We start from the raw sequence: 24,820 nt of genomic DNA, 5'->3' as shown, positions 1-24,820 counted from the left end.
ACCTCCCATTTCATAAAAATACTATAATCCTAATTACTGCATCAAAGCCAACAATAGTTTGAGTTCAAGGCCTTTGATTCTTCTTACTAACATCAATGTTGACTTAGGAGACATGGTCCAAAACTGAAATTTGCTTTATTAGAGAATAAAGTTTTGAAAGTACCCTCCTTTAGGACTTTTTTCCCCTTATACTCTAACTCTGGCTTACATACAACTTTTGTATATATTTTATCAAACATCATCTTTGATACACATATTTGTCACTTGCAGTCTTTCATAATCTCTTGCACATTAACATATATATTTATTGTATATATGTAACATAACATATATGTTGCACATAATATATGTATATTTACAATCTGTTCTCTTATTTCTCTTTTTAACTTTCCTTTTTCTCACTTTCTTTCATTAAATCTTATATCCAATTTGAAATTTGATCTCAAAATCCTTTTTTTCTTTTTAAATCATTAGGTAAAAAGCAAATGGGGAATTTTATCATGAATGGATAAGTCTGATAACACCTTAACATCACAAAGAGACAGATAACCAGGTATTGTATTATATGCTCTGTACCACTTAGGCAAAAACAAAAAACCTTGCATCTTTCAGGACACTATATTTAACTACCATTATGAAGAAGATTAGGATTCAGAGAAACAAATAATGTTGGAACAATTGGACATTCATATACAAAAATCGACCTCAACCAAACCCTCACACATTATAACTAACTCAAAACAGATCATAGATCTAAAAGTAAACCAAAACCTGTAAAACTTCTAGAAGAAACACAGGAGAAAACCTGCATGATCTGGGATTAGGCAAAGAGTTGTTATACATGATTCTAAAAACATAATACATAAAAGAGAAATTAGACTTCATCAAAATGAAAAACTATTGCTTTGTGAAAGATACTGTTAAGAGAATGAAAAGACAATCTACAGAGTGGGAGAAAATATTTGCAAATCAAACATTTTACAGAATGTTATTTTGGAGGGTACATTCCTGGGATTGCTATAGCATTTCAAACCAACTGTGAAGTAATCTGGGCTTACCCATTTGTTACCAAGACTCCAGTTGGCACCAAATCCCTGTTGAGAGCTTCCAATGACCAACGATACAAGTTTTGGGATGACTTCTTATTTGTTAAGTCATGGACTAAAATAATACCTAAAATAACCAAAGAAAATAATGTCAATATTGTAACAACTCCTCTTCATTTCACAATTGGCAAAACATTAGGTTGCTTACCGAATGCATTTTGGTACGACTAACAAACTCAGACACAATTATTTTTAAATTTCCTCTGTAAATTCTTGCAAATAATTATTTAAAAATAATTATCTAAAAGCTTTTCTTTGTCAGTTATATAACTTTTAAAAACTTCTACAAGGGCTGACAGATGTCATTAAACTTTTAGAATGTCTTCTTTTTTTCTTCATTCAACACTTAATGAGTGCCTATTCTGCCTGGTCCTAATTACAGAACAACTTCATCAATAAAAAGAATCAAAACTACTTCAAGTATATAGGAAATTATATTCATTCAAAAAGGTTATTTTTTTCCACACTATGCATCTGTCATAGACATCATACATACACATATTACTTACACTCATTAAAATATTTAATAATAAAAATTTATTAAAATGGTATTGATTTAATTTGATACAATTCCTATTCTTTAGCTGACAAGATGTTTTCTTGTAGATCACCTGAACCTAATCAACTCAAAAGTCTAATCATTTAGTTCTTCGGATTAATGGCTAGCTATGTAAGCTTGCTCTACCTGTAAGAGATCTAGTTAACAAAGCAAAAGAAATATGCCACTAGAAGGAGGTAGGAAAAGATAGTCAAGAAGTATGAATAGTAGAAAACAGATGGACTTTTAAGAGATTGAAAAATAGCAAAATGTAATAAGGTTTAGAAATACAATTAAACAGAATCAGTTAAGATCCTGGACAGAAAGGTAAAGCAGGTTATTACAATATGATATTGACAAAAAAGGAAAAGCTTTAATGCCTAGTGAAATTTAGGGTACCATCTTGTGATCAAGAGACAATAGGTTTTTAAACCCCCAACCCTTGCCTATATTACCCAGATTCTACTGTGAAGAGAGAATGTGAAACTGATGATTCTTCCATCTTCAAGATGTAAGATATGTAAATTTGAAAAAGAAGGGCGTAAGAGTTAGAATTATTTGGCTCCTCTAGTTTTTACAGACATTGTGTAACTAAGGTGCTTGTGCAAATTATAGTTGACTAGTTCCAGTTAGCTCAGATAAATCTGTATCTCTCCTGGGATCTGGAAAAAATAGAGATCTGACACTTGCCCCCGTGTCCAACTACATTCACTCTACTTTCCTCAATGAGGGGCTCTATTAGGCATTAAGGAAACATGAACAAGGATAGATTTTAAAAAAGGAATAAAGAGCTACCGTTAAAGAATATAGCTAACATTTATTCAGTATTTATGTGGTAAATATTGTGCTTTACGTCTGGCATCTAATTTGATTTTCAGAACAGTCCTATGAGGTAAGAATTATTATCTTCATTTTACACATGTGGAAACTGAGGCTCAGAGAGGTTGAGTAACTTACCCTAGATCACATGGTAAGTGGGGTAGCGGAATTTGAAATCAAGTATTCTGACAGTAAAAGATTAGAGGAAGACAGAATAAAGTCACTTCAGGGCAAAGGGAGTGGAAGATACTTTCTCCTCTCCTTATTTCCTAGGTATAAATACCACAAAACTATGGGTGGGTTTGGTTGGGAGAGTGAAAAGATTACAAAGGCCTAAATGAGCTATTAGATGCACAGGGAGGAGTTTATTTTTTGAGGATCTCTATTTAAGGCTTTTGAGCTTTTAAGGGCATTGAGCACCTTTTTCCTTATTTTCCTTCTTTCATTTGGGCTGAGAGTTCCTGCTTTGTAGATTACGAGCTAGAAGGGATGGGACACAGTGAGGCCCAAAGGAAAGAAGTCAGGGTGATAGCTGATCAGAATATGTTCTAAATCTTTAAAAATAGAGAGGTAGAGACACTTTACAGGTTTCCTTTGGGGATTACCAGCCTCATTCATCACAGTGGGAAGAGGTAGGGTATTGAGGGAAGGAAGTTATTGCTAAGAATAGACTGTATTTGAATGGAGTGATCCTTATGCTCTGTTTCTTAGAAAACTAAGGATGGTAGATGGAGTAAAGAACCTTGAACGCTTCTACCAAGAGAAATGTTCCAGAGGTAGGCTCGAAGAACACAGAAACTGATTTTCTTTCTTTTTCATTGAAGTATAGTTGATTTACAATATTGTGTTAGTTTCAGGTGTACAGCAAAGTGCTTCAGATATATATATATATATATTCAGATTCTTTTCCATTATAGGTTATTACAATATATTGAATATAGTTCCCTGTGCTATACGGTAGGACCTTATTGTTTATCTATCTTATATATAGTAGTTTGTATCTGCTAATCCCAAACTCCTAATTTATCCCTCCCTCCCTTTCCCCTTTGGTAACCATAATTTTGTTTTCTCTGTCTGTGAGTCCCTATTAAGATTGCTCTTAATAGGGAGTTTTTTTTTTTTTTTTTTTAAGAAACAGGAATATCTCTCAGTCTTACTTGTAAAACTAACATAGGATATATGAAATTACTTCAATAATATTTAAGGAAGACACAAATCACTAATGGAGAGTAGGTATAGAAAAGATAACCAGATAAATATGGATTTAGATGGATTTCTTCAGTACTTACTAAGCTTACAACTCAGAATTCCATAAAGTTTCTAGGATCTGAATGGTCTTTATTATTTATTTATAATTTTTATCCTAACTCTTTGTCAAAAAGATCTAAACAGGAAAAGTGTTATTTATCCAAACTTTTCTTTGCCAAATCGGATTGATATCAACTTTGACAAGTCATTTGACTGATATAATCCAAGTTTATCACTTGATCCTAGATCTAAACCAGGCTTCATTTCTTTCTCTCCTGCTCTTTAGCAAGTCACCTAATACTATACCAGTCTTATCTTACTGTTTTTTCATTTATATACATTCTATTAATATATGCCATTATCATGTACTTTATCATGTATCATTATGATGTCATATATTAATGTCACCATCTTAAACTGTGTTTTGTTTCATTTATGAATATTTTGTTTCTTCAATTAGATTGTGACACTTTCAGATAGAATTCCGAGCTAAATGCGACATAGGTCTGAACTAACATGACTCATCCTGTATTCTACAGTACGCATCCAATGACAAGAGCCTTCTCTACTTTTTTGAAGTATCTACAACACCTTATGATATGGGATAAGATATTGAAAGAGGAATATAAGTAATGAAGATGGTACTGAATAATTACAATGCTTACTTAATATAGAATGAGATCTAAGCATAGTATAAATGAAGGCCAATTAATAGCTAAGCATCTACCAGAAAGGAAGGGGTAAGATACTAAATCTTTTGGTACATCAATCAAAGAGAAGTTGAAATTATATTTCACAGTAAAAAAAAAAAAAGGTAAAAAATGAATTAAAGAGAAGATAAAAAAATTCTATAGGTAAATCACAGGTGTCAGTAGTTTAGTTCCTGGACACAGAGTAGGCACTCTATGAACTGCAATTATGTCCTATTACACACCTCTACCTGGAAGTCTTCTCCAGGTGTTTGTATATCTATAACTGGATGAAATTTCTGCACCCCTAAAAACATCCTTAGGCAGCTTTTATAATTACACAGGACTCTAAGGAGCAGATGAAAAAAAATCTCAGTATCTCTGGGACATCTGGCTTAGATCATGGGACTCCTAATGGTATATACTCAGTTGACTGAAGAAACAGCACTCCCAGGGGACAGTGTTTTGGAAGGTTCCATGTTTTATGTCGAGTACCCAAACTATCTCTCAATATTTAGTTTATGACAATAATATAAATAGAAACACTTAGACAAAGCAAATATCTAATGTTCTGAAATACATAGTTAGAATCTAAAAAACATGAACTGGAATGTGATATGCAGATTTAAATTAAGAGTTGGGGGTATCTTAGATCTTTCTTAAATTAAGATGAGTCCAGCATTCCTCATCAGATGATCTGAGACCATTAATATATGGTAAAAATAAAAAATGTTTTACCATTTACAGAGTTGTAGAATACTGCTCTTGTGCTTTTCACACTGCTGGCACTGCCCACAGAGCCTCCAACATCCCAAAATTCTATATAGTAGGTCTTCTCTTCTGGGGTTCCTTCTTTGTAGTCATGAACCTAACAAATCAATCCATCAAAATAATTATTATAGCCACTAAGAAAACTCATAAACACCCTCATTCCAGTTTAAAGCACTGAACATTCCATATCAGCAGCTTACCCTCTGACTCTCTAATCACCACCTCCTATCTTTACAGCTTCCTCTCTCTAACACTCCAACTCTAATAATAATCTTTGACCCCAAAGGTCCCTATAGTTCATGGATCCTAACACCTTCCAAAGTCCCCCCTTCCACTTCCAAACCTTCACTTCCTTCCTAACTAAGCATAAATTCTGCTATTCGTCATTTTAATCTCTCCTTTACTCTTCCCTCACATAGTATTCATTAGACAAAACTCCAGCCCTGATTATATCCACCTTTTCCTGTATTCCATGTCTGCAACCCAGCTAGCGAGTGTAATGTTCAGAAAAATATACATTCAAGCTAACTGGATTCATTTTAAATTCAAGTCTACCTTTGGAGCTCTCTGTCAATCAGTTCCATAGTCTATTTCCTCTTTTCCTCCCCTAGGTAACTATTTCACACTTACTCCTATTTTTCAAACTTCCAATCTCTCTTCCTTGTCCTCAGGCACAGCTAATAATCTTGCTTCCAGAGACAGAAGCAATCAGAAGAGAACTCTACAACCTGCTCTTCGCTTATCTATCCACTCCCTGTATCTGTACCCATATAATCTGCTTTCCTTGCAGCTATTATAGATAAACTGTCTGTGTCTCTAAGGTCAAATCCCCTTCTTATGCATAAAATCCCATCCCTTCTTTCTTATCAAAGAGGTAGCTCTATCAATTCTCCCTTTCATCATCAAATTATCCCTCTCTGTTGGATTAATTCCCACCAGCGAACAACCATGCCATAATTTTTCCCATCTTAAAATAACCTTCTCTTGGGCTTCCCTAGTGGCACAGTGGTTGAGAGTCCGCCTGCCGATGCAGGGGACACGGGTTCGTGCCCTGGTCCGGGAAGATCCCACATGCCGCGGAGCGGCTGGGCCCGTGAGCCATGGCCGCTGAGCCTGTGCGTCCGGAGCCTGTGCTCCGCAACGGGAGAGGCCACAACAGTGAGAGGCCACAACAGTGAGAGGCCAGCGTACCGCAAAAAAAAAATAAAAAAATAACCTTCTCTTGACCTCATGTCTTCCTCTAGCTGCCAAACCACTTCTCTATGCCTTTTTACGGCAAAAGCCCTCCAAAGAGTTGTCTCTTCTCAACTGTCTCTGATTCTTTTCCTTATATTCTCTTTTGAACTCATTCCTGTCACACCTTTTGTCCCAGTCACCCCACTGAAATATTCCTTATCAAGGTCATTAATGGCTTCCACACTGCTAAATCCAACAATCAATGAATAGTTTCCATCTTACTCTATCATCTGATAAAACTAATCACTCCTCTTTCAATACTTTCTTCACTTAACTTACAGGAATATCATACTATTCCGCTTTTCTTCCCACCTCACTGGCTAAGCCTTTTCAGTCTCCATTTGGGTTGTCCTCATCTCTCTACCCTCTTAATTGTTAGGGTGTTCCAAGGTTTAGTTCTTGGATATCTCGCAACACTTGCTCTTTTGACAATTTCATCTACTCTTATGATTTAAAATGTCATAAATACGTTGATGAATTCCAAATTTATATACATCCTGGAGCAGTCCCTTGAACCTCAGACTACCATATCACCTAACTACAATTTGGATGTCTAACAGGCACCTCAAATTTAACATATTTAAAAATAATAACCCAATCTTCCTCCCAAACCCATTCTTCTCCCAGTTTTCTCTGATCCAGTAAAAGGCAATTCTAGCCTTCTAGTTAGTTGAAGGGCCAAAAACTTAAGCATTAACTTAACTCTTAACTTAAAACTTAACTCCTCTCATATTGCATATCTGATTTGTCAGCAAATTCTGTTGCTTTTGCCTTAAAAAAAAATCCAAAACCTGTTCATTTCAAACCATCTCAACTATTACCACCCTCAAAGCCTCTATCTATCTCTTTGCCTGAATTAATGTAATCATCCCCTAACTGATTTCCCCACTAGAGCCTCACCGACTCACTTTCCCACCACCCTCCATTTGTTCTCCAAATAGTAGCTAGAGTGATCATTTTAAAATGAAAGTTAGATCATATCCCCCTTCAATTCAAAACTCTCCAATGACTTTCTTACTCAGAGTAAACTCCAAAATCTCTCTCTTTCTCATGGTCTAGACTCTATAAGAATTTACTGCTTATATTTCAGAAACGAAATCTGATATATGGCAACCTTATCTATTAGAATATAGACAAGAGCCAGATTATAATACGGTGGTTCAGGGGTGTACATCAGAATCTTTCAAGGTTTTTTTTTTAGAAATATACATGCCAACAAAAGCAAAAAATAAACAAGTGGGACTACATCAAATAAAACAGCTTCTACACAGCAAAGGAAACGAGCAACAAAGTGAAAAGGCATCCTATGGAATGGGATAAAATATTTGCAAATCATACATCTGATAAAGGGTTAATATCCAAAATATATAAAGAAATAATACAATTCAATAGCAAAAAACCCAATTTAAAAATTGGGCAGAGGAACTGAATAGACATTTTTTCAAAGAAGACAAATGGTCAACAAATACCTGAAACGGTGCTCAATATCACTAATCAGAAGGGAAATGAATATCAAAAGTGTGAGATAGCACCTCACACCTCTTAATATGGCTGTTATCAAAAAGACAAGAGATAACAAGTGTTGGTAAGCATGTGGAGAAAAGGGAACCCTTGTACACTACTGGTGGGAATGTAAATTGGTTCAGCCACCATGGAAACAGAATGAAGGTTCCTCAAAAAGTTAAAAATAGAACTACCATATGATCCAGCAAGCCCACTTCTGGGTATATATCCAAAGGAAATGAAAACAGGATACTGAAGAGATATCTGCACTCCCATGTTCTGTGCACAACAGTCAAGATATGAAGACAATTCAAGTGTCTGTCAATGGATGAAGGAATAGAGAAGATGTGATATACAGCCATGAGATGGAATATTATCCCACTATTCAGCCATGGGGCTGGGGTGGGGGGGCGGTGGGGAAATCCTGCCATTTGAGACAACATGATTGGATCTTGAGGGAATTATGCTAAGTGAAACAAGCCACTCAGAGAAAAAAAAAAAACAACTGCATGCTATCACCTATATGTAGAATCTAAATAAAAAGTTAAACTCATAGAAACAGAAAATAGAAAAGTGGTTGACAGGGGTTGCAGGGGTGGGGGAAATAGGGAGAAATTGGTATAAAGGTACAAATTTTCATCTCTAAAATGAATAAGGTCTGAGGACCTAATGTATGATATGGTGACTGTAGTTGATAACACTCTGTAGTATAACCGAAACATGCTAATAGAACTTAAATGTTCTCACCAAATAAATAATAAATAAACATGTGAGGTGATGGATGTGCTAATTAACTGGATGGGAGGAATCCTTTCACAATGTGTAAGAATATAGTAAATCATCACAATATACACTTTAAATATCTTACAACTTTTTTTGTCAATTATATCTCAATAAAGCTGGAAAAAAAGTCCTTAAAAAAAAAGAAATATACATGTCAGACTTACTGAATCCGTAACTTTGGGGTCCAGTCCTTGGCATGCATAATTTGAACAATTCTCCAAATGATTTTGCTGTAACCTCTAGTTAAGAATTACTCATTTTATACAATGGAACTCTTTTGGTATCAGGAAGCCTAGACTATATTCATTGATTGCTACTAATTATCCCTGATATCTTTGAGTCTCAGTTTCTTTGCTTACAAAACGAAGAAGTTATATTCTGTATATCAAATGGCTCTGAAATAACAGAAAGCAAGATAGCTGAATAGTTAAAATAGATGTCATAAAATGCATATATCAATATGTTTAACAGAATGCTTCATACTTTTTACTTATGCACATTTTTTTTGGGTCCAAATCATTTTGTCCAAGGAAAACTTTAAGTAAATAAGATATTCTACAGATAGCCACATTGACGTTAAGATAAGACAATTAGCAGACTGGCAACAAAGAGGATAGGACACAAAAATGACAACAGCAAAATCACAGCAGTTGGGGACCATTGTGGATAATAGAAAGTAATCTTGTATACTGTGATAAAAGGTATAACTATTTTGCTATAAGGCATAAATAACTGATAATATGTGAAAATGTTAAGTCATCAATAAAAAGGTTAAACTACATGAATTCTGTTTATGAAAGCAAGGAAATTTATAATATCAAGATTTCTAAGCAAAACCACTGAAACGAACAATACAAGGTATTATAAGGAGTCAGTTACCTGGTATCAAAAAGCTCAACTACTTTAGTGAAGCTTTGTTGATCCTGCCACCCTCCCTGGCTCCAAAACCAATCAGGGCCAGTTAGGTACTCTTCTTATTTGCTCCCATAACATCCTGCACAGTTCTATCATTTCACTAACCACACTGTCTTATTTATCTGCTGATATCTCTTCTATTAGACTCTGAGCTTAAGAGCATGGACCATATTATTCATCTTGGTAGGCCTACAACATAGCATAATACCTGGCACATATTAGATGCTTTGATATGTTTAGTTAAATCAAGGAATAAATTCAGGATATATCATCCTCTAAGGTTTTATTATACTCAGTTTATTATTTTACTGAATTCCAGTGCTTCTCAGGTACAGTTCTAAGAACAAATTAAATCAGAACCAATAGGAAGGCTTATTTCAAAAAATACAGATTCTTGGACAACTCTTGAAGCTTCTGGGGTGAGGCTCAAGGATCTGTATTTTAAAGAAAGCTCTCTAGGAGATTCTCATACATAATTAAGCTGGGCAACAATTTAAGTACATCATTTTTTTTCTCTAAAGTTATTTCAAATGTCTAATGTTTACAGACTGTAAACAGACTGTAACTCCTTCCAGAATAGCCACTATGTAATACAACTTCCAGGTAGCATGCCCTCTTAGCCTTGCAATGTACCAAGTCTATTAGCCAGCTCCCTTTTGGCTACACACGCTCCCAAGCCAGATTCACCCACTCATCTGTACTCTTCATCACAAAATACCTTCCTTAATTAAATCTTTTCATGTTTCCTTCCAGAATTAGAAGAGAAGGTACCCTTCTTTCTTTCCAAACTGGTGAATTAAACTAAGTTTTACTTAATTCAAATGTAATGAGTCCTAAGAATTTTAACCGTGGCTTGTAGCTCGTAGCTATGACATAATATCTTTTATATGGGTGAGTGATCTCCAAGGGAAAGCCTGACATTTTAACAAGTATTGCTCTTGACACAATAAGTGGTCCGTCGGTGCTATACTAAGAGCCCAACATGATGGGGGGTAATGCCAAACTATAAGAAATGTGTTTTATATTTAAATCAGGTCATCAAGGAACGAATATTTAAAGTCATTACAGACTTTACGGCTATATAAAGAAGGATTTTTCTCAACAGGTAGCAAAAGTATGTGCTGATCATCAAATGGGAAAAGGAACTATACTGTAACTTTGGTACTTCTCATTTACTCACCTCTTAACTTTTTATTGGAAATCAAATCAAGACTAAGTATAAAAGGTTTTGTCTCATTTGAAGAGTTTATTCATTGTGTGTAATTTTTAAAAAGGAGAAACAAATTTAGTAAAGAAAATGATACACATCAGGAAAGAGCAGTGGATGTAGATATTCTCTAGTAAGTTTGGTTTAGTATGTGTGCCTGTAGAACTATTATTAAAGAGAGTCAGGAAGGTAGGAGGTCTTAGGAGAGAGTTGGGAGAAAAGACAGAAGGATAGAAAAAAGTCAACAATGAGAGTGTACCAGGGGAGTAGGAATTGAATTTGTCTCATTCGTTGCTGTACTTCTAATTCTTTGCAGTGTCTGATAGCCAGGAGGTATGCAATATATATAATGAATGAATAAATGAATGAATGAATAATATCATAAAGGTGTCTGCTAACTGCCTCTTCCTTACCAGTAATCTTGTTTTGCCTTCAGCCAAGTTCATTTCCTCTATTTAAAAAAAAAAAACCCTTGGACTTCCCTGGTGGTGCAGTGGTTAAGAATCCGCCTGCCAGTGCAGGGACCTCGGGTTCGATCCCTGGTCTGGGAAGATCCCACCTGCCCCACATGCCACAGAGCAACTAAGTCCGTGTGCCACAACTACTGAGTCTGTACTCTACAGCCCACGAGCCACAACTACTGAGCCTGTGCGCCACAACTACTGAAGCCTGCGCACCTAGAGCCTGTGCTCCACAACAACAGAAGCCACCACAACGAGAAGCACACACACTGCAATGAAGAGTAGCCCCCACTCACCACAACTAGATAAAACCCTCGCACGGCAATCCAACACAGACAAAAATAAATTAAATAAAATAATTTATAAAAATAAAAAAATAAATTAAAAAACCCTTCACTTTCCCCTTCTATTCTGTACCCATCTGCTCCTTTATTTAACCTCTAAACGACTGATTTAAACCCCTGTTTCTATTTCCTCTCTGCCTACTCACATCATTTGGTTTCTGCCACTAACATTCCATTGCGTTTTCAAAGGTCAGCACTACCTTCATCGTCACCAAATCCAATTTTTTTTCTCTTAGTCCTTATATCTCTGTATTATTTCATACTAAAAATCAATCCCTCCTTCATGAAATTCTCATCTCTTTTTTGCTCTTGCGGTATTTCATCATCTTGGCTATCCCTCCTATCTCTTTGATCAATATTTCTCTGACCCCCTTTTCAACATCAACTCTCTAAATATACCCCAAGGTTCTCCCTCAGCTCTTCTCTTTCTAAATTTTCCTTTCTGAAAACCTCATCAGCTCTCATGGTTCAGGATTATCCCTATACAGATAATTCCAATTCAGAATTCTCTCTTGAGCTTCAACACGTCTAATGCCTTCCAGACATTGGATAGCTCACAGATCCCTCCCTTCATCATGTCCAGAGCTAAATTTATCATTTCTTTCTCTTCCACCTGTAATATATATCCCTCTTCTTAAGGAATAGTACATTTGTCCGTTGCCCAGGCTGCCCATTCAATCATTAACACTCAGTATAATTTTTTGTTCTTCACAAGCGACTCACTTTCTTGCTTGAACACTTATATTCTATATCAGAGCTATCCCACAGAACTTTCTGTGATGATGGAAATGTCAAATATGGTAACCACCAGCAACATGTGACTACTGGGCACTCGAAATGTGGTTAGTTCAACCAAGCAACTAAATTTTTAATTTTAGTTCATTTAAATTAAATTTAAATCTCCATGAGTCTAGTCGTTACTGTATTTAACAGCATTAGAATACCTTTTTCTTAATACCATTCTGGAACAAAAGGCAGTACAGAGTAGTGATCAAAAGCACAGGTTTCTGAACCAGACTGTCTGGGTTTGAATTCCACCTCCATCACTTATTAGCATTGTGACCGTGAACAAGTCAGTTAATACTTCTGTGCCTCAACTACTTCATGTGTCAGATAGGGAAGCTAATAGTACCTACCTCAAAGGGTTGTGGGCATTAAGGCTTGTGGATTAGTATGCAAAATAGGTGCCTAGCCAAAGTAAGCACTAAAAAATGTTAGCCATCATTTATTATTACCATTATTTTAAAGATCATTTATATAAAGACCTTGTCCCACCTACCAGTTCCCACCTCATATTTTTAGTGGTAGGAAGACTGCCCTTAAAAAATTTTTTTTTCTCCCCAGTGCTTGTATATTGTTATGCTGCCCAAGAGGAATTCAATAGATACTGATTGTGTGCAATGTGTAAATTAGAGTTAAAAATCCCATTAAAGTGAACTAGAAATGACAAATCAATTTCCTTATTTATAATTTGTGAAAAGATTAAATTCTGTAAGTTTTGTTTTCATAATTAAACATAGCCATGCATTTATATTGGTCCCATTAGACTTGGGGCAACAAAATTAGAACACAGCAATGAATGAAGAATACCACAAAATAAAACTTTTCTCTCTCTTCCCTTCAGTTCAGTTACACCTCTGCACTGCATACTAAATCCAAAATGTTAATAATTACCGAGTACATACTTTAAGCTTATTAGCTTCACCCAGTACTTGAAATTAAACCATTACATTATCATCTTTACCATCTCTATTTTTAGTTGGCTGTTAACAGATGTGAAATGAGCTAAATGGGGCAACTGTTTTTAAGAGTTCTGAAGAGTGTGTATTTATGGATCTATACTGATTCTGGAGATCCCCTTTCAGGTTTCAGTAACACAGAAGCTGTAATTGCAATATAAAAGCTGCTACAGCAGAAAGTGTTCTTTCAAGTTATTTAGGTAAAGCCTTTATCAGATTTAACCATCCTTGCTAGAGGGAAGAACTGTTCACTTTATTACAACAAGAGTCAATATAATTTACATGTCTATCAGAACTTACCTTAAGATTATCGTTTAAAAATGCCTTTTACTTATGTTGTCACTCAAGAAATGCATTTTTCTCAAAGAAGACAGATCAACCAGCCCAATTCAATGAAGAGTAATAAAAGCAAGATCACTTTCAGCCCCACATGCCCAACTCTTCCACGGTAATGCAATTCAGGCCAGTCTGGCTTTAAAGAAGTCAGTAACACACTCATTCCAGTAAAATCCATCACATTATTACATGACACTTGTCTTCGACTACTGTAGCCTTTATTCCAGTCTCCCTTTGGGCAGTTTTACATCCTCCCCACTGTTCCCTGGAACTATGGAGGGAGTTCAAAAGTCGACAGTCTTTCATAAGATAACTCAAGGGAACTTCAATTTCACTTTCTCCAAAAGCAGGGGTTTCCAAAGGAAATCACTACTGTTACTTCTAAAACTTGGTCAGGGTTCTTGGGAACTAACTAAACTCATATTGATCTGCAATCTGGGACATACGTAGAAGAACTCCTTACAGATACACCCCGAGTCTCCACCTTCATATACAGGAGGCTGCTAAGACGAAGTTTCTTTTGGAAATTTTGCTATCAGCTACACTCAAGACCTGTTATCCTAAGTTCCCATATACTTTGGGTCCTTAATTGGTTTCTTATATTCTGATTCCCAAACTGCTTTCTGCTTCCTCTACCCATTATTCAATCCCAATTGTTTCCTTCTTCCAAATCTTTCCACTTCTCTCCTAGAAACTTACTCCATGATTATATAAAATTCCATTATATTCTTATCCTCAACCTCATTGTATTAACTGATGCCAGCCTCTACCCTGAAGATAAAACTTCTCCTGCTGCCCTCTCAGATGGATGCTGTTCACTCTTCCACATTCGAATTACCCTGGAGTTAAAAAATAGGAAATACCTTGCATGAGGCTTTGGACCATCTAGCTATACTCCCCTTCCCTTCCTCTTCCCTTACTGTTAATACCTTTTAACTCCCTGTCAGCATCTGATTCATAGTCTTGCCTCTCTAAGTCCTGTCATTAACCACTTCCATATCCACTTTGAAAACTGATTCCACATCCTACCCAGTGTTCCTCAAAACACTGTTCACCTGCACCAGAATTGTCTCAGGTGCTTCTTAAAATGTAGATTCCTGGGCATGTATAACTCTGAATCAGAATATCTGGGGGCCTTTGTTATAAAACAGAAACTAACACACCATTGTAAAGCAATTATACACCAATAAAGATGTTAAAAAAAAAAGAATATCTGGGGGCAAGGTCCAAGAATCAAATTAAAAAACTAAGACATCAGGGCTTCCCTGGTGGCGCAGTGGTTGAGAGTCCGCCTGCCGATGCAGGGGACACAGGTTCGTGCCCCGGTCTGGGAGGATCCCACATGCCGCGGAGCGGCTGGGCCCGTGAGCCATGGCCGCTGAGCCTGTGTGTCCAGAGCCTGTGCATCCAGAGCCTGTGCTCCGCAATGGGAGAGGCCACAACAGTGAGAGGCCTGCGTACCGCAAAACAAACAAACAAACAAACAAACAAAAAAACAAAAAAAAACTAAGACATCAGACTGCTTATCAAAGCAAAATTTAACTATATCTTATTTACAAGAAATACACTGTAAATACAAGGGTACAGGAAACACAAAAGTTAAGAGATGGAAGTAAGATACACCACAAAACATTAACTAAAAATAAGTTGGTTTATACAATATAATACTATTAACTATAGTCACCATGTTGTACATTATATCCCCAGAACTTATTTACCTTATAACTGGAAGTTTGTACCTTTGACCATCTTCACCCATATTACCCCTCTCCCCCTTTCACCCCCACTTCTGGCAACCACGAATTTCTTCTCTGTTCCCATGAGTTTGGTTATTTCAGATTCCACATCTAAGTGTGCTAATACAGTAATTGTCTTTCTCTCTCTGACTTATTTCACTTAGCATAATGCCCTCAAGGTCCATCCATGTTGTTTCAAATGGCAGAATTTCCTTCTTTTTTATGGCTGAATAATATTCCACTGTATATATAACACAATTTCTTTATCCATTCATTCATTAGTGAACACAATCTTAAAAATTCTCATGACAAGAAAAGAATTGTAACTATGTGAGGTTATGCATGTTACCTAAACTTATTGTGGTAATCATTTCTCAGTATATACATATATCAAATCATTTTGTTGTACACCTTAAACTAATACAAAGTTATATGTCAATTATATCTCAATAAAACTGGGGAAAAAAGTGGGATTTAGCTGTTTTATTACCAGACAAAATAGACTTCAAAGTACAATGTATTACTGGATATACAGAGGATATATCATGATGATAAAATGTTAAACCCTTCTGGAAGTTTAAACAATCTTAAATTAGAACACACCTAATAAAACAACCTCAAAATATATAAACAAAAATGGGCAGAATTAAAATGAGAAATAGAAAAATCCACACTTATAGTTGGAGATTATAATACTCATTCCTTAGCAACTGATGAAACAAGCAACAAAGAAAATCAGTCGAGATAGAGAAGATTTGAACAAAAAGACTAACAAACTTGACCTAATTGATATATTTAGAACAATGCACTCAACAGTTACAAAATATGCATTCTTTTCAAGTGCACAGAAATATTTACCAAAATTGGCATTAAGCAAATCTCATCAAATTTCAAAGAATTAAATCATACAGCACATGTTCTATGCACAATGAAAGTAAGCTAGAAATCAATAATTAAAAGATAATAAACATTCTCAAAGTTTGGAAATTAAGTGGCACATTTCTAAACCACCCATGAGTCAAAGAAGAAATCATAATGGAAATTAGACAGTATTTTGAACTGAATGATAATGAACAAAATTTCAGAGAGGCAGCTAAAGCTGTGCCTAGATAGAAATTTAGAGCCTTAGAGCTTTCTAAAGGGAAGCCTGAAAAAAACCAGTGAAACAACTACCCAGTGCAAGAAGTTAGAAAAAAAAACAGCTAATTAAACCCAAAGAAAGTATAGACATAATAGAGAAAAAACCAGAAATTAATAAAATAGAAAACAGACATATAATAGATAAAATCAACAAAGCCCCAAACTGGTCCTAGATAGACCTCTAGCAAGACTGACCAAGAAAATAAGAGAAAGGCCACAAATTACCCATATCAGAAATGAAAGAAGGAATACTACTGCAGATCCTACAGATATTGAAAGACAATAGAGGATATAAAAACAAATTTTTTGACAATTTACATGAAGCAAATTATTTCAAAAACATAAGTTATCAAAATTGATACAGAAGAAATAGTCATTTTCATATTTTCTTTAATGTTATTTAAAAACTCCCACAAAGAAAACTTTAGGTCCAGAGGTTTTTAACTGTGAATTCTTCCAAATACCTAAGGAAGAAATAAAACCAATCTTACATAAACTCTTCCGGAGAATAGATACAGAGGTAGAACTTCCCAACTCATTTTACGAGGCTAGCATAATCCTGATACTAAAATCCCACAAGGAGATTATAAGAAAGGAAAATGATAGGCCAATATTCCTCATGAATTTAGATGCAAATATTTGAAAAAAAAAAGTATTAGTAAATTGAATCTAGTGATATATGAAAAGAATACATCAAGACCAAGTTGGATTTACTCCAAGAATGCAAAGTTGGTTTAACATTTAAAAATCAATCAAAATAATTTACCATAGTTACAAAATAAAGCAGGGAAATTATGATTATCATGCAAAAGCACCTGATAAAATCCAATACCAGTTCGTGGTTCAAACGCTCATCGAAATAGAAAGAGAAGGTAACTTTAATCTGATAAAGTATATCTACAAAAAGTCCTATAGCAAAACCCATATTTAATGGTATTACATTAAAAATTTCCTGAGATTGGGAATGAGACATGGATGCCTGTTAGCACCACTTCTACTTAACACTGTACTGGAGATTTAGCCAATTCAATAAGAAAAGGGGAAAAAACCCCAAATAAGACAAAAGGTGAATTACACGCGCAGACTGGGCTCTGAGTAGGTAAGAGGGGCAGGTGGGCGGGGCAGGAAAATGAATTTAAGTTCAATTTCAACTTCAAATTGTAAAGCACTAGACCTTAACTTCACACCTTTTAAGCTTCTCTCTCATCCTCCCTACAAACCTGTAGGCTAGATAAAGCAGGTATTATTTACCTCTAATTTGCAGATGACATACTAAGGCTCAGAGAAGTAAACTGATTAGTCTAAGTTTCTCTTTAAGAAGCAAAAGCAATATGCGACTGACCCAGGAAGTGGAAGTTCAACTCTAAGTTTCTTTTCAATATGTTAAGCTTTCTCACAGAAAGGGAGCTAGAAAAGTCCAAAGGGAAATTTTGTCCAGAGCTTATTATTGGGTCTCCCAAACTTAAATAAAGTTGCCACTGAATTCATTATCTAGTTTCTTTTTCTTCCATAGCTAAGAATTTGGGAACATAGTAGGCTGAAATGATATAGACAGGTCCCCTCCGACTTCAAACTCATAGAAATGCCATAAAAATATTTTTTAAAAATAAAAAGGACACACTTAAGAAAAAAAAAAAAAGGAAATTCCCCAGATGCTAGAAATGAAGGAAAAACTTAAAGATTATGAAATGGGAGCTGACCCAGATTCAGATATAACTTTAGGGGTTGGTCCCCAAAGTTTTACTGCCCAGCCAAGAATAGGGGTCTGTTTTCCAGCTTTTAAGGCAAGAGTATATGTGGGTGAGTGACAAAGAACAGATTCCCTTCTTGAAATGTGGACCCTTGATGAGCAGCCCAGTCAGTGAAAGAGAGTAGGAAAAACTCTGTCCACTGGCTAAGGAAAGCAGGAAAAACTTTCTGTCAGGGACCTTGTAGAAAGTAGATGAAAGATCCACAAAAAATGGAAACCACAATCAGATGCTGGGGGGAATTTACATTATCAAGATTGCATGGAAATTCCAAGCTGAGTAATTACAAGGATCACTGAAATCGCTAGGGCTCTGGCAGCAACAGAAATGAAAGGCACTGTACTCTCACAACACAGCATACAAGACTTCAAAAGGGAAGAGGAGAAAAAAAATCCTGTTGAAGATGTGGTCATCTTCAAGAATTACAAACCATACAAGAGGTACATTTCCATGAGGTAGAGTCTGCATATATAGCAAGTAGGACATCTGTCACCCACCCAGAAAAAAAAATAGAACAAGCCAAAAGAAACCATAAAATATTATGTTGAATATGATTAAAATAAAAAGTAAAATATAATGAAAGATCAGAATATTTTGAAAAATTTTGACATTTGAAAAAGAACCGAAAGGAACATCTGGAAATTAGAAGTTACAGTTACTGAAATAAAAAACTGAGTGGATTTATTAAAAAACAGATTAGACATAGTTGAAGAGATTCTTAGTTAACTGGAAGGCAGATATGAGTACATCATCCAGAATGCACCACGGAGAAACAAACAATAGAAAACATGAAAGTGCAATTAAAAGATGTGGAGGACAAAAATCCAATAGAAGTTCAAAAGAAGAAGATAGAAGGAAAGAGGTAAGGCAAACAGATAATGGCTAAAAATTTTGAAAAATGAAGATATATACGAGGCGTACAACTTCTGAGTAGGATGACTAAAAACTAATCCACCCCTAGATGTAGGTTAGCAAAACTACAGAACATCAAAGATTATAAAAAAATTTTTTTTTTCTAAAGCAACTAGAGAGAAGAAATTACCTTAAAAAGGAATAACACTTAGGCTGACAGAGGATTTCTAATCAGTGGCAATATACATCGCAGACTGTGGAACAACAGGTGCAAGGAACTGAAGGAAAATAACTGTCAATCTAGCTAACTGCTATTCCCTCCTTATTTATTTCTTAACTCAATGGAGAGAGGTATGCTAGTACAAGAGAGGCCTGGACAGGAATAGCTGGAATTAGCAAGACCAAAATATCTGGGAAGATAGCTAATTCAGTGGAAACTGCACTTGGGTTTCCTAAATGTGATGTGGAACAGATGACCTAGATATAAGGCTCCAGAAGCTTTTGCCTTTACACTATATTTCTAGCCAAAAGTTGGCTGTCTTAGTGGGAAAGCCTCGAGCAGAATGATTTATGGAGCATGTTAAGTGAACTCTAGATATACAGTATAGTAATTAGAAGTGAAGTCTCTGGAATCAGACTAATTAGGATCAAATCTTGACTCTGCTTCTTATGAACTGAATGAATTTGATCAAATTACTTTACTTCTCTATGCCTTAATTTTTGTAGCTATATCTTACAGTTTAAAAAAGACTAAGTGGGACTTCCCTGGTGGCGCAGTGGTTGAGAATCTGCCTGCCAATGCAGGGGACACGGCTTCGAGCCCTGGTCTGGGAAGATCCCACATACCGTGGAGCAACTAGCCCTGTGAGCCATAATTACTGAGCCTGCGCGTCTGGAGCCTGTGCTCCGCAACAAGAGAGGCCGCGATAGTGAGAGGCCTGCGCACCGCGATGAGGAGTGGCCCCCACTTGCCGCAACTGGAGAAAGCCTCGCACAGAAATGAAGACCCAACACAGCCATAAATAAATAAATAAATATTAAAAAAAAAAAAAAGACTAAGTAAGCAAAGACATGTAAAACATTGGGCATAGTATCTAGCACAAAGTAGGTGTTTAATAAAACCCAGCTATTATTATTACTTAGTCTTGACTACAGGGCTGTAATTGGATCATGAATTTGAAGGAGTTATCTTTAATATGGCACTGAAAAACTAAAATATAAGAAACACATACCCTGACATCTACTGAGCAGCCCACAGTCCATGACGGATTTCCCAGCACTTGATTTTGGCACAGGAGATGAACTAGGGAAGATTTCCCAACACCTGTAAAAGATACAAGAACTCTAGTCATTTAAAAGACATGCTGAAATATATTATGGCAAAAGTAAGACTGAGAATAAGCAGTAATAATGATATATAAAGCATGGTTGTTTAAAGGGTGTTCATACCATACCAATGATTTAATAAGCTTCATTGATAAAGAGAAGATGGTTAAGGACACTGGTTCTCTCAAATTTAGCATCAGAATCCTCTGGAGGGTTTGTTAAAACACAGAATGCTGGGTCCTGTCCCCAGAGTTTCCAATTTGACAGGTCTGTCATGGAACCCAAAGATTTTGCACTTCTAACATATTCCCAGGTGATGTTGATGCTACGGATCCAGGGAACTCACTTTGAGAACTACTGGTCCAGGGCAATTTCAAATAAACTAATCCCTTTCCTTTGGAAGGATTTCATCTATTCAGCCTATTTTAGAATTGTAGACTCTTAACATATCTTAGAGGTAATCTCCTCTATCCTGACCACCAATGCAGAGGCCCCTTCCACAGACCCTGTTAGATCGTCTTTCAGATTATGCTTGAACACTATCAGTGACAGGGATTCACCATTTCACAATTCCATATTTAGATATTCCAGTTCTCCCATACAGTGATTTTTAGAAAGCAGTCAACCACTTGGCCCAGACTTATCTTTTGGAAAAGGAGAACAACTCTTCTTCTTCTTCTACATCATGGCCCTTTAACTTCATAGACAGCACTTGTCTTTTCTTTTTATTGAAGTATAGTTGACATACAATATTATGTTAGTTTCAGGTATTCAATCCTTAAATACATTACAAAATGATCGTCACAATAAGTCTGGTAACCATCTGTCCCCATGCAAAGCTATTACAGTACCACTGGTGATATTCCCTATGCTGTACAATACATCCCTGTGACTTATGTATAATTGGAAGTTTGTACCTCAATTCCCTGCACCTATTTCACCCCTCTCCCCACCTCTCCTTTCTAGCAACCACCAGTTTGTTCTCTGTATGAGTCTGTTTCATTTTGTTTGTTCATTTTTTTTTTAGATTCTACATATAAATGAGATCATACAGTATTTGTCTTTCTGACTTATTTCATTTAGCATAACACCTTCTAAATCCATTCATGTTGTCGCAAATGGCAAGATTTCATTCTTTCTATGGCTAATAGTCGACCTGTATGTGTATATATACACATATTTTCTTTATCCATTCATCTATTGTGGACACTGAGGTTGCTTTCATATCTTGGCTACTATAAATAATGCCGCAATGAACATAGGGGTGCATACATCTTTTCGAATTAGTCTTTTTGTTTTATTCAGGTAAATACCCAGAAGTGGAACTGCTGGATCATACAGTAATTCTATTTTTAATTTTTTGAATAGCTTCCATATTGTTATCCACAGTGGCTGCACCAATTTACAATTCCACTGACAGTACATGAGGGTTCCCTTTTCTCCACATCTTCGATGACACTTGTTATTTGTTGTCTTTTTGATGAGTTATTCTGACAGGTGTGAGATGATATCTCATTGTGGTTTTGATGTGCATTTCCCTGATGATTAGAGATGCTGACCATCTTTTCATGTGTATGTCTTCTTTGGAAAAATGTCTATTAAGGTACTCTGCCTATTTTTTAATTGGATTGTTTTTTGATTTGAGTTGTATGAGTTCTTTATATATTCTGGAGAGCCCCTTATCAGATATGTTGCTTGCAAATATCTTCTCCCATTCAGTAGGACAGCACTTTCTTTTCTTATAGATCTCCTGGGTTTAGGATAATCTAATTACTAATGCTAGGGCTAGTATTCTGAGATCTGTAGGAAGAGGAAAGGGAATGAGCTATCCCTGTACATTTATGTGTAGAGTTACTCATTCAATTAACATAACTGGGATGCCATTATAACAAGCATTGTTGGTGAATCTTTATGTGTCACTAGTTATCAAAAATTTAGCCAACCTCTTTGTGCGCATTACTGTGCATGGATCTATCACTTTTTATTATAAAGTTTTATTTACAGTCTATCTAGAAAGTACAGAAAAAAAAGAAGAAAATAAATCACCCAAAGAGCACTACTGTCAATAATGTAGATTTAAATTCATAAGCAAAGTTTTTCTATAAGCAGGTTGTTATTGTGAATATATTACACAGTGTACTTAAAAACAATGAAACATAGCCTTTGCTTACACAGTTGGTTTTGTCTGAAATATCCTACACATCCTCTCCTTCCATTTTCCCTCTCATTGGCCTGGTGAATTAATCTTTCAAGACTCAGCATCATTCTAGATATAAAGTCTTCTCTTACTCCATACAGGTAGAACTAAGCACATCACCCACCATCCTCTGCATCTCCGCTGTACACTGTACATTTTTCTATAGAGCACTTAAAATACACTATTACACTTGCTTGTTTATAGAGTTTACTCACTCTGCTTGATTTTAAATTCTTTGAGGCCTGGGACTGGGTTTTACTCATTTTTTATTTCCAGTACTCAGAGAGGGCCTTAATTAGTACTTATTTAGTGGCTAAAAATTTCCATGTTATTACAGAATCTTCATAAATATTTTTAATGTCTCCATAGTAGTTCAGAGAGGAGACATAATGATTTATGTAACCATTTTCTCATTATTAGGTATTAGGGTGCTTTGAACTTTTCATTATGCTAAGAAAAGATTTCTGTTTACACTTTCGTTTAAAATTAAAATTATTTTATTAGTATACCTTCCCAGAAGTGAAATTAATATGTAAACCGAAATCAACATTGAAAGTTCTTGATATACATTGACAATGTTTATCTGGTTACTATGCCACCCGCCATACACATAAGCCTGCAAGTCTTGTTGCACCTCAACAGTATGTAGTTGCTTTTTCATCTTTGTTAGCTTATAAGAGAAAAAAAAGTGACATCTTGCTTTAGTCTGCATTTCTTTACCTTCTGGTAAAGATACACATTATGTTCATCTTTGCTAACCAGTTGTTTTTCCTCTCTTATGAATTATCTATTGATGTGCTCCGCCCATTTATCTACTAGGTTTTACTGTTGTCAATTTACATGACCTCTTCATATACTAGCTGCTCATGTAATTGAACCAAACATTTCCCCAGATTTCCCTTTCATTCCTTTTATTTTTTTACATACAGGCACGTAAGATTTTTGACTACTCAAAGTGAGCTTTGTATTTTATTTACTGCATTGCATCTGATATCTATGGCCTTTAGGGCATATTGTTGATTTTTGTGTTTGCATGTAGGTTTGTTTATGTTGGAGGAATATAACTAGGCATTTAGTTATCAGCTTGATACAAGTCTTGAAATTCTAGTTAAGCTTAACTGTGTCAGAGTAAACAGTTCTATGTAATAATATTGTATAGCTCTCCATGAATTAACTGCATTGGGTGATAAGAGTTAGCTAACATGGGATGAACTTTAAACAGTAAGAACAACAGAAGTGCCAAGAATAGTGGTTAACTTTAAGAATTTTGGAAAATTCTGATTCAATGTTTTCATCATTAGAACTAACTTAGATCAAAAGAATGCACTTGATTTGCTGGGGAAAAAAAGTTCAATATAATCAAATAAATGCCAGCTCCAAACAGAGCTGGTAATGTATTAAGCTCATCCCTTACATATGAAGGAACAAAGAGAAAAGAGTGTGTGCATGTTAGAGAGACTTTCAGGATTCCTTACTAAATTATCAAATATCTCTATGGGATACAAACAAATTTCTAAATCCCTAGTCATTCCTTTATATATTTGCGAAATCTTCAAAATTTCACAGGGGAAATGAGCCTTTATTCAAGGTAAACTTTGAAGTTTAAATACAAAGGCAGATGAAATGTAAAAAGTATATTCTAACTTGTAAGACAGCAAATCATTGTTAAAAGGGAACTAATAAAAAGACAATAACTGACTTTGCACATATAGCCTAACAACAGTGAATGTGTGACAAGATCAATCACTTTCCTGGTGGGCATAGCTCTGTCTTCTGTTTTACAACTAAACTATAATAATAATTTTAAAAGGCTTACTAACTGCCTGATCACTTTTTCACATTTAATACAGCAGCCAATTCAATGCTGTTGTGTAATGCATTGATTCCACAATTATATCCCCAGCACCTAATTCAGCATTTGCCATGTATTATAATAGGGAAATAATTTTTTTGGGAAAAAAATAAATCGATTAGTTTGAGCAAGATGTAACATGAAGCGATTGTTAGATGCAATAGAAAGGTAATTATAAATGAGAGAAAGCACCCACTTCACATATCATGAAGAACTGTGTTAGCTCTGGATTCTTCTAAATCCTACTTGGTGATACTCCTACGAAGCCCATTTA

The 24,820-nt window shown here is 35.6% G+C and overlaps 1 protein-coding gene across 1 annotated transcript in view; it reads right to left on the bottom strand.

Annotated features, from left to right (window-relative positions):
• The window catches only part of RABL3 (RAB, member of RAS oncogene family like 3), a 38,743-nt gene that overhangs the window by 12,634 nt on the left and 1,289 nt on the right, over positions 1–24,820 (bottom strand). The window contains exons 2-4 of the mRNA XM_082654372.1: positions 20,404–20,495; positions 5,139–5,268; positions 1,059–1,173 (exon numbers count right to left, since the gene is read on the bottom strand). Of these exons, the coding sequence (XP_082510498.1) occupies positions 1,059–1,173; positions 5,139–5,268; positions 20,404–20,495 (337 nt within the window). The remainder of the gene's footprint in view (positions 1–1,058; positions 1,174–5,138; positions 5,269–20,403; positions 20,496–24,820) is intronic.

Source organism: Grampus griseus (assembly GCF_964374135.1).
Source record: "Grampus griseus genome assembly, chromosome: 5".
In the NCBI taxonomy this organism is placed as follows: Eukaryota; Metazoa; Chordata; class Mammalia; order Artiodactyla; family Delphinidae; genus Grampus; species Grampus griseus.
Note: the sequence above shows the minus strand (reverse complement) of the source record. Positions and strands in the feature narration are given on the sequence as shown.